The following is an 11,770-nucleotide window of genomic DNA, read 5'->3' on the forward strand; positions in this document are numbered from 1 at the left end:
TTTTTATTAAATCAAAATTCACTGTCATTAGGTCAATGCTGACTCATAGTAATCCTTTTAATCCCATTTTGCTTTCTTCTTTTTTGATGTACTTGATATTATTCTATAGCACAACGGGCCTTCTGTCTCTCGTGTTCAATGCTTCATAGTAATACATTCTGATCTTTTTGGTCTATATTGGATCAGGTGTAATGTCACCAATTTCAGTTTTGTTTAGTCATTGTCTCTCCCCACCCCCATACACACACTTCTTGTCTATCTAGCCACTGGTGTGTCTATTTTATTAGTAGTTTCAAAGAATAACAACTGGTTTTATAGATTCTTCCTATTGTTCGTCTATCTTATTTATTTCTGCCCTTCTCTCTATTTTTTTTTTCTGGTAGATTTTGGCTTGTTTGCTCTTCCTTTTCAATTTGTAAAATCATTCAGTTAAAGTTAATAATTTAGGATCATTTTCTTCCTTAATAAAGGTATTTGTAGGTAAGAATTTCCCTCTATGGGCTGCTTTTACTGAATATCAAGTATTTCGATATTTCATTTTCCTTTGATTCTAGACATTGTTAAAATTTTCACTTTAGATATTTTCTAATACCTAACATTTTTTTTAACAGTATATTCTTTTGCTTTCTGGATTTGCACCCTGGTATTTTCTTTCTTTTTTTTAACTTTAACATTCATACCATTATTGTCAGAGAAGATTGTGTGATTTCCATGGCTTTAAATTGTTGTACTGTCTTACGTTTTATTGTATGGTGTTGTGTGAGAAATGATCCATGTGTCCTAGAGAGAAATGTGTATTTTTGTGGGACTGTGTGGAGTTTCCTATAAATGTTGGTTATGTCCAACATTTGGCTATGTTTATGTTTAACTTCTTGATATCATAAGTCAACTTGTTTTTAGATATTCTGTCTACTACAAAGCCAGTGTACGGAAATACCCTATTATTGTGGTGTTGTCTGTTTCTGCTTTCATATTACTCAGTGTTTGTTTCATGTGTTTGGGGATATTGCTGTTATGGGTGAGTGAGTGTGTGTGTGTGTGTGTGTGAAATTGTCATGTCTTTTAGTAAGATTCCTACTTTATTATTATGCAATTCATTTTTGTTCATATCTTTTCATTTAAAACTTATTTCATCTAATACCAGTATAGTCAGCTTGGTTTCTGTTTGCTTGTTTGCTAATTGCATGCAGTGTATTTCTCATTCTTTTATTTTTAGTCTGTTTGTGTCTTATATCTAAAATATGTTTCCAGTGAGCAGCAAATGATAGATTATATATTTTATATGATTTAAGTTGACCTCTTTGTGTGTTTTGTCTTGTTTTGTTTTTGTTTTTTAAGGGGCATTAAGCCATATTTACATTTAATGTTATCCTGAGAATCAATTTTCTACCTCATTCATTTGGCATTTTTCGGTACCTTTGTACTGGGCTGGTTTTTCGTAATGGCTATTTGGGCTTTCTTCCTTCTTGTTTACTGGATGCCTTTTTTAATGATTTCTTAGTGGTCACCAAACACATTATATTGTATAAATAATAATTGCAACAATGTCTAACATATAAACAGTGTCAATATGCAACCTTCACATAATACGTCTATTTCTAATATGATTATCCCCCCCTTCATTGCTGTTGTTGTTTCACCATTAACGTCATTTTTTTTAAAGAAAGACAGAAAGATCCCGCCAAACCAAAAACCCTCACTGCTGTCAAGGTAATCCAACTCAGAGCTTCCTTATATAGTGTCTGAGGCTGTAAGTTTTTAAGAGAGAGGCTGTTGTGTTTGAACTCCTGGCTTTGTGGTCATCAGTCCCATGTTTAACTGACGGTGCAACCATATGAACCTACACTAGATCCATGTACTTTGTACTGATTTTTAAAATGTTGATGCTGTATTGCTTCTGAGTGTTTGAGAGTGTCCATTTTTCCTTTATCTCAAACTTTACAGGGTAACAATTATTGTTTGGAAATTGATAAATATAAGCAACAGCATAAAAACTGACCGATAAATATTATTGACATAAAGATGTCTTGTGGCTGTTTTTGAAAAGCTCTTTTATGATATACTTTTTTGTGATTTTAAAGTGGCCCTTTTGTTAATTTTTAATATTTTACATTATATGTATATTTTAAATTCATATGTCTGATTAGTTAGCTGAAATGAGAACAATTGGCAGTGCCAATTTAATATAGCCTAAATTCATTCACTTGTAACACTTACCATTAATATATGCACTGTTTAAAGTTTTCTGTACTGATCTATAGAAACTTTCACCTGAGTGAAATGGATATGAGTCTTTGAGGGGAAAAGAAGAAAAAAAAATCGTGTTAGCGTTCCAGCCACAGTCATGAATGTAACACCATAATTATTCAGAACTCGCCTGCAGGTGATAGCCCTCATTGTCTGCTGACATGTCCACTGGGGCTAGTAGGTGATCCCACTCCTTGTCTGCTTACATGATCTACTGGGGCTAATCAGCATTCTGTACCACTAGCCTCTCTCTTGGGTTTAGGAAGCTTATTTTTATACTTAATTTGAAATGAATGTCCTTATTTGCTTCCTGATCATTTCCTGCTACAGATATCAGAAGAGGAGCTATCCGAGTGAAGCTTTGATTATTCATTTTTGAGTGTTCTTAATTGAGACGAAATGAAGTTTGTTAATCTTTTGACATAATCTTCATTCTCTCTCTTTGTGTGCACATTTAAAAGAAAACTTTTACTTGATATTTTAGGAAATTAATACTGAAAATAACAGAAGAAAAAAATTGAGATGTGGTAAAGTTTACAGCTCATCTAAGAATTAATGTAATTTAAGTTACATTCAGATGACCAACAACTGTACCACTCAGTATATGTAAGTCATAAATTTCATAGCATCTGCTAGAGCTCATTGTTAAGCATTGTCATACAAGAGTCTAAAGAATGAAAAAAGATGTATCCTCATTCAATTACTGTATATGGTTACTATATAATCCTTCTTCAACACATTTCTTCCTGAGTTTATTACTTATATTCCAAAGGTTCTTAATGTTTTGACTCATAGCAATCCTATAGGGAAGAGTAGAGATCCTCCTTAGGGTTTCTGATGCTGTAAATTTTCTCCAGATGAGAGAGTCTCATTTCTCTCTCTGATGGAGTTGAACTGCTCACCATGCAGTTAGCAACCCAACACATAGTCCACTATGCCATGAAGGCTCTGTGAAAAATATTGAAACATTTTATTGTAATGTTTATGAATGCAGGTATTTAATAGTGATTTGCTGAGGTATTGACTTTCTTCTCTTGACCTTTCTTTTCCTATCATAGACTATGAGATTGAGAATAAACAGCTTAGAAATATTGCATTTATTTCACAGAGGTAATCAGCTCAATGACACAATTATCTGTTACTGAATCTGTGAGTTAGCAGATTTCATACACAACTGCTAACAGCAGGGGAGAAAATGAGACTTTCTCCTCCCGTGAAGAGTTAGTCTTGGAAATCCCCAGGGCCAGTCCTACCCTGTCCAATAGGGCCGCTGTGAGTGGGAATTGACTTGACAGCTGTAAGCTTGCTGTTTGGGGTTTTGGTTTTGGTTTTAGGAGTTGAATTGGATCAAGCATTTGGTTGCTAACACATGTTCAGTGGTTCAAACCTATGCAGTCAAATATGATGAGGCTAAGTTTATAATTTCAGAAACTCTAATGAACAATTCCATTCTGTCCAAATAAAGTGCCTCTAGGAGATCTGAATTGAGTCAACAGTAGCATCAGTCAGCTTGTTAACCCAGTGGTAAAACTGGCCACTTATTTACCAATTAATCCTACCCTAGAAGCCAAAAGAATCTCAATAAATATATACAGTTTTAGGGATTTTCCCCGTCTTTTAGCCGAAGAGATATTTTTCCATTTTTATTTCTTCTAGTAGCTCATGGAAAAATGAAATAAACAAACAAAATTCACTGCTCCAGCATCATACTGACTCATCTTGACCTTACAGGACAGGTAAAACGATTCCTGTGGGTTTTGAGACTGTATGTCTTTTAGGGAATAGCAAACCTCATCTTTCTTCCCTGGAGCCACGGGTGGTTTTATACTGCTTACCTTGTGGTTCACAGCCAATATGTAACAATTATGCCACCAGGCATCTGAAGAGAACGTGGTAGGGTAGTCAATATTACCAGTGTATATGGCATATAGAAAATGAAAACCAAAACATCTATTAAACATGTATATATAGACTTAAAAACGTTTGTAAATAAATACAATTAGTAGTTTAATTATTTGTTTGGCTAGTACAAAATTTTGCTATAATAAAATTTCATGACAAAAATGGGTAAAAAATGAAATACAAGTTATAAAGTATCTGCTACTAGAGTTCCAGTTTATAGATGCACGGGTTTATTTAAAAAAAAAACTTCTCTGTACTAAATAGATTTCTATGGAAAAGCTCTGCCTGCACTGTAGAAATACTTAAATACCAAATTTTATGTAATGTCACCTACTGAAATCCAAGTCAACTGAAGCAACTGGGTATTTGGGCACAATGTCTCATTTACTTCCATGCATAACTCTCTATTTCAGGAATCACTTTTTTCATTGCCTTCCTGCTCTAGTTTATTCCATAATTCTCATAAGTTGTCATCCAGTTGTTTCAATTTTCACCAAATTCAAATTTATCAACACTCTCAGTCTCAATAGTTGCTTTTAAAATAATAAAGTGCAACACAGTGTCTTCCCTGGCAATCTACTGAACCAGTCTAATGTAAAACAAAGAGGTCAGCTTAGACAGTTACAGCAACTTTGTTTTTAGCTTCAAATGATCATTTTGAAAGATTTTCTTAAAATAAACAAGGCAATCATGAAAAAAAAATTAAGAAAATTTAAAACTGCATTAGGCCAGGAAAGTTGTTCCAAGGATTTTTTTTCCCCACCACAATACAATTGTTCATTCTTTGAAGGTGACAGGGACTTTCCTATGAGATTTTGTTGAGAAGTTTTAACTTACCAACCTTAAAGCCCTGAACTGCCCACAGCTCAAAGAACACTAAAGAGGAGACTGATTCGAGTACCTGAAGGGTGGTTAAAAAATAAAATAAAAAACACCTTCCATTTTGATGTGGTGTAAAACAAAGCTTATAATCATTTGGGAGAGATTACAGATAAGAAAACAAAGCCTTTGGAAGTGTATAGATTAAGATAGAGGGCATGTCAAGAAACAACTTCACATTTTTAAAAATTTTGTTTAATAAAAGTTTCTATGATTTTATAGCAATACTTTTTTATTTACCTCATGTGACATTAAAATGATTCTCTTCATTTTGGGGATGTGAATGACTTACAGGATATAAAATAAACACATTTAGAACCGAAAAAGCTTTATCTATCAAATCATCTTCTTTTTCTATCATAGAGAAAAAGGGCCAAATCACACTTTTTTTCTTTCTTTTTTCTTTTTTTGTTTTTGTACACTTATTGCCTCCCCGTCGGGGAATCGAACCCCGGTCTCCTGCATGACAGGTGGGGATACTCACCACTATACTAACGAGGACAGCCAAATCACACATTTTTTATGACATTTCAACTCATGGAATTTTCTGAAGTGTGGTGGCAGCAGATCCTTACTGGTATGATATTTTTACTATTTTTTCTAGTATCCATTATTGGCAATTTCCTGATAATTTTGCTGTCTACTTTTGACCAACATCTCAATACTCCTATGTACTTCTTTCTCAAGCAATTGTCTCTTTTAGATCTTTGCTATATCTCAGCAACCCTTCCCAATGCCATTATAGACAACTGGACCCACAACAGCACCATTTCTCTCTGGGGATGCATCCTTCAGGTCTTCCTGGTGAGTTTCTTGGCCTGCACTGAGATGGCATTACTCACAGTGATGTCCTATGACCGCTATGTGGCCATTTGCTCCCCTCTGCACTGTGAAGTCATAATGAATAGATGTATGTGTATCAAGATGGCCAGTTATACATGGTTTAGTGGTTGGCTTTCTGGAATTTTGCACACATTACAACCTTCTCTCTGTCCTTCAGGACATCCAATATAGTGCATCAATTCTATTGTGAGATCCCTCAATTACTCCGACTTTCTTGCTCTGACAATTACTTGGCTGAAGTTGGAGCAGTTGCTGGCATTTCTTCATTGAGCTTTGTCTGTTTTGTTTCCATTGCTTTCTCCTACCTTCACATTTTCTCTACTGTGCTGAAGATGCCTTCTTCTGGAAGTCAGTCCAAAGCCTTCTCTACCTGTATTCCTCACCTGCTTGTGGTTACATTTGTTCTCAGTGCTGCAGCAGTGGCCTATTTGAAACCATCTGCAAATGTCCCCACTGTTTCTGACTTGCTGGTTTCTGTATTATATACCATTGTTCCCCCCACTGTGAACCCTATTATTTATAGCTTAAGGAACAAGGACATGAAGTATGCTCTGCAAAAATATTTAAATATAAAATATTTTCGTTCTGTCACTTGCTGAGGTTAAAGCCAATAGAAGCCTATTGAAAGTTTAGACAAAATGTCACTTTAATTCCCATGCATGACTCTCCTGCTTAATGGATCATTTTGTTCACTGCCTTTATGCTCTGGTTTCATCCATAACTCTCTTTGTTTGCTATCCAATAGTTTCGATTTTCACCCAATTCATTTTCTCTACATTTTTTATCCAATTATACATTCTCTTTAAATTGATGTTGTCATAATTTCTTTTCAAATTCATTGAAATAGAAAATAAATATGTTACATTTTCAAATTCAGAAGATTATACAATACCGATCCCATTATTTAGCCAATAAATATCTATTGATGAATTACTATGTACCAGGGATTATTCAAAGTACTTGAGGTATTTCAGTGGGAAGGAGAAAGTAAGGGTACACCTCTGACTTTGGGGAACTACAATGGCAGTAGAGAGACAAGGTATTTAAAAATGTGGGAAAGCGAGTTAAAAGGTTGGAACAATACAATAAAAAATTATATTGATTAGTAATATTTTGCAAGCTCCTTGGATTCTTTTTGCTTTAGCTATTGTAAATAGAAACATATCCTCACAAAAATCATTATGCAGCATCTAAAGAGTTCAAAGTAAACATTTTACTTTCATTTTAAGAATTTTTATTTGATTGTTGTTGGGAGTCTGTCCCTTCTAATTCATTATTTGTATCTTTGTCTATTTGCTTACCACCTTACCGCGGTTTTGATTTTTATTGTTTTCTATTGGGTCTCCCAGCTGTGAAGCACAGGAGGCTGGATGCATACTGAGAGTAAGTGATACAAGGGGTCATAGGGAATACAGGAGGGGTCGTGGATGATGGGGAAGGGAGAGGGATCTCAGGGGTAAATGGTGGAGACAGGGAACCCTCGAATGTATTGTCATTGCGTAATCATCGTGGAGGCGATTTAACCACGGGAGGGGAAATGTGCTAAAAAAATTAACATGGGGCGATTTTACAATTCTCCTTGATATAATTGAATGATTGAACTATTGAGTTATATTATATGTAAATTACTTGCCAAAAACACTGTTGAGAAGAAAAGAAAAAGAAAAGAAGAGTTGCAGTCTGGGCAACTCACAGAGGCCGTTCCCTCCTGTGCTTTGGGGTCTCTATGAGTCTCTATGGGGTCTCTATGACAGTGAGCATGAGCAACCTCCAAAGGACATTCACTGTCAGCAATTTATTGCTGACTCATAGCAACGTCCTGAGACTTTCCGATACAGTATCTTTTTATGGGAGCAGAAAACCCAGTCTTTCTCCCACAGAGCTGCTGGTGGTTTCGAACTGTTGTCCATAGGAATTTCAGCCCAACATGGAACCACGACACAGTTATTGAATTTTCTGTAATAACTATGATACTCTAAATTGTTGGAATTCATTTAAAATACATGGGGAAAATTAATCATCAGATTGCAAATGATGTTAGGCAGGGGAACTCTACACTTAATTGGTTTATTCAATAATTTATGGATCCACTCCTCAGAAGAAAGATCCATCACCCCGCTTCTATAATGGTTACAGCAGTGGTTCTCAATCTTCCTAATGCTGCGACCCTTTAATACAGTTCCTCATGTTGTAGTAACCCCCAACCATCGGAAATATGTGTTTTCCAAAGGTCTTAGGTGTTCCTTGTGAATGGGTCATTCGACCTCCTCCAAAGGGGTCGCGACCCACAGGTTGAGAATCATGGGGTTACAGCTTTGTAAACTCCAATGAGCAGTTCTACTCTGTCTTATAGGGTCACTCTCAAACTGAGGGCAACGGGTTTTGACTTTTGTTTGTTAATTATCTAGGTGATGGCTATATTCTCTCTCTCCCTCCCCCTGTTACTCCCTAAATAGCACAGATTAAGATAATTACATTGTAATATAGAATAATTCTTGAGTATTTAATTGTTTCATTAAAAGGAACTTTCTTTTGGCAAAAAAGCAAATTGTTGAATGTGTTTGTGTATTAGTGACAGATCAAGAAGTAATTGTGGCAGAAGCTCATATTAGAGTTACAATGAAGTCTACAAATGCTCCTCTTGCATCTTCATACTTATTTTCATACTTAAACAATTTGTGTTATTGGGCAATTGGATTATTGTTTCCCCACATTTTCTTCTTTCATATTATTAAGACACTACAAAGCTATTTGGCGCATGAAGAACTAATAGAGCAGATATGGACATCTACATTGAAGACAGTGAGCTCTGACTTGATGAACAATGACGAGAAGACGCTTAGGAACTCAAAAGAATGACCTTCGTGTTGTGCAATGAAAGTATCCCATTAATGAGCGGAGAAAAGTCAGAAGATGCCCAGCCACCCACATTGTAACTGAATCATGACAGGAGTGAGGGAGTATGTGTCAAAGTAAAAACAGTACAAACATCTTATTTTGATTGTAAAGTTTATTTTTCTTACCCAAGAATCTAACAATACATGAGTCCAAATTGATCTAGTCTGGTTTCATTTGTCTGCTCTTTCTTTCAAGGTTGCTTGTCAATTCTCTAGCCAAATTAAACTTGTTTCCTTTGGGCTTAAGGAGAGAAGTAAGAATTCATTACTTAGTTAATTTGATTTTAAAGATAGACGGCTTTTGCAATTTAAATTTTAAATGGTGTCATGGCTGCAAGTGACTGGAAGGTCAAGTTTTATCAGCTTGGCCAGAGAGGATTTAGGAAGCTGACATCACCTGATCTCAGTCAAAGGAAGAGGACCTGGTTCAACTAATCCAATGAAGACGTCATCTTCTTTCCTTCTTGTTTTCCTTTATAAGCTTTGTTTCAAATTGCTTATCTCAAATCATTTGCCTTTTTCATTTTTAGGGAATCAGAATAGTCTCCCTAGATGCATATGTAACTCCTTAGAATAAATCTTATTTCAATTTATTTGAGTTTTGATTTTTTTATTAACAGGATACTATTAACTAGCTCAACATTTGAAATGCACATATTTTCAAGAAGACCTCTATAAATTTAGCCTACCTTTAAATTTACATGTGTGTAGTTTAATATAAATACATTACTCATCCAGTAAAAATACAACTGGCAGTGGACCAATAAAATATTACTATGTATTGTTTTAATATATACCATGCAAATATAAAGAAAAGGATGAGTGGGATAAGTTAGGATAGTAATATTTTAAGTTAAAACTGTGTGAATTCACAATTATGCAATACCAATATTGGTGATCAAGCAGAAAGTAATAATTTAATTAAATTTCATCAAGTAAACATCCCTTGCTAATTCGCCCTTACTCCCTTTGTTGAAGTGGTTACAAGCCTCTATTTACTTGCTAAAAATGAATAAAGACATACTTTTCTATGTAGTGGCACTAAATATATATTTACCCTTTGTGGTATTCTACAGTATATTGACCTAAATATATTTTATCCATGTGGAAATTGCTGATATTTCTGCAGGTGAATTCATTCCTTGGTAATTTCCAATCAATATAGCTGCCCTACTGATCAACTGGGGACCTTGTTGATTGATTTGCTTATTGCCATCTTTACTTATTCTGGCTCAGAAGACATATTCTACTGAACACAGAGCTCTAATGACAATTAAAGAATCTACACTGTTGAGTTTCCAAAATGGATTTGATATTCCTATGAAGTTATTGTATATGCACTAGATCAAAATTGCATTATTTTATCCCAGGGCACTAGAGAACGAAATTGTTCCCTGGTACTTGTGTCGTTTCTTTCTACCAAAGATTCTTACATACGTATGCATCCAGATCCATCTGAAGAATTATGAGAAATTCATCACTGCAGTTATAATAGTCTTACTATAAAGATGATTTTTTTATTCCATATTCTGAAGACCAGACATGAAGATTAGTAAATTGGGAAAAGTCACAATCACCCAATGAGATAGAATAGAAAATAAATAAAGTTGGAAGCACAATAGTTTTCTAGTATCCATACCAAAAAGATAATATATCACCATGCAGAGGTGAATACATAAAATGTAATGTAAATGAAAATATACATAGTGATCAATCATTGAGTATTCTTATTTCTGATTAGTTTAAATAAGCAGTGTATCAGAAGAGGAAGCTACATGGAACAGGTGGGTAGATTCACTTTACTTTTATAATTTTATAGCATTCATATTTTCAGGAGAGAATGTTATTAAACAATGCAGACAGGCTTTACTTAATAGTGTGGCATACAGTATTATTATTCCAAAACCATTTTTAGGAATTGCTGCTATTATTTCTTGTTTCCATTTTACACACATTGATTTTTATTCAAAAGTTAAAGTCAACCACTGTAGTGGTTATATAATTTTATGTCAACTTGAAGATGCATGAAATTGTATGGGGGACGTCAAACCTGATTCAGTCGATCAAGTTTCCGCCTGATGACTGTAGTAGTTACATAAACTTGTGTCACCTTGAGGATATCAGAATGAAGGGGAAGAGTCGGGCCTGCTGATGAGGTCACAGCCTGATGATGTCTCCTTGTGGGTGTGGCCATCTTGTGAGGATTCTGGGAACGTTTTCCCCTCTTCCCTGGACACGGGGACACACTCTCTGTGTCACATTTCATGTTGTCAAGTAACATGGAGCCACACTCATGGAAGCCATAGCCCTGGAGATGCTTCCACTGCCACTGGATCTACAAGACTTTTCACACACCATTCTGTGAACTTCCTGTATTTACCATTTGTGCATGTTCTGCACGAGTCGAAAGAGGAATTTATGGGCTTGCATTGGACATATGGGCTAATATCAAACTATGGACTTGATCTGGAGTGGGCTGGGATGTTTTCTCAATGTACAATTGCTCTTTAATATAAAGCTCTATCATACACACATATGAATGTCTCTGGATTTATTTTTCTAGTCAATCTGGACTAGCCCAGTGCTTGATGGTATAAGAGGGTGAGACACTAGGAACGGCTTGCTCTCTCTCTCCCTTTTCACCTTTCTGCTTTCTGGTCACCCTGAGGGCTGCTGTGGCCTGTCATGTTTCCATCAACCTGGACCCACAGGACCAACTAGCCTGTGATCTTGCTGCAGTCTGCATCATTGCTTTTGGCTGCGTGAATCTGAAGAGGGACGTATGGACTAATACCAGACTTATGGACTCGAGTGGCTCTGGATTTGTTTCTCTAGTCAACTCAGTCTAATACAACCATCATGCCATATTATATTTAAATAGTTCATAGTTCATCAATTTCAGCTATTTTACAGTGTATGATTTCTCTTGATCTTCAAATTAAGAGGACAAAAAAAGAATGAAACAACTTTCACCCCAAGAGAGTAGGAATAATTGAAAAGCC

General features: G+C 35.5%; 1 protein-coding gene across 1 annotated transcript; it reads left to right on the forward strand.

Annotated features, from left to right (window-relative positions):
- Positions 1-5,565: 5,565 nt before the first annotated feature.
- Positions 5,566-6,470, forward strand: LOC115873517 (putative olfactory receptor 14L1). Its single transcript, XM_030888733.1, is given in 2 exon segments — positions 5,566-6,001; positions 6,004-6,470. Coding segments are annotated over 2 exon segments (903 nt in total).
- Positions 6,471-11,770: the final 5,300 nt, after the last annotated feature.

This window comes from Echinops telfairi, unplaced genomic scaffold, assembly GCF_000313985.2.
Source record: "Echinops telfairi isolate 266 unplaced genomic scaffold, ASM31398v2 ScPeMD7_7469;HRSCAF=8507_0, whole genome shotgun sequence".
Lineage (NCBI taxonomy): Eukaryota > Metazoa > Chordata > Mammalia > Afrosoricida > Tenrecidae > Echinops > Echinops telfairi.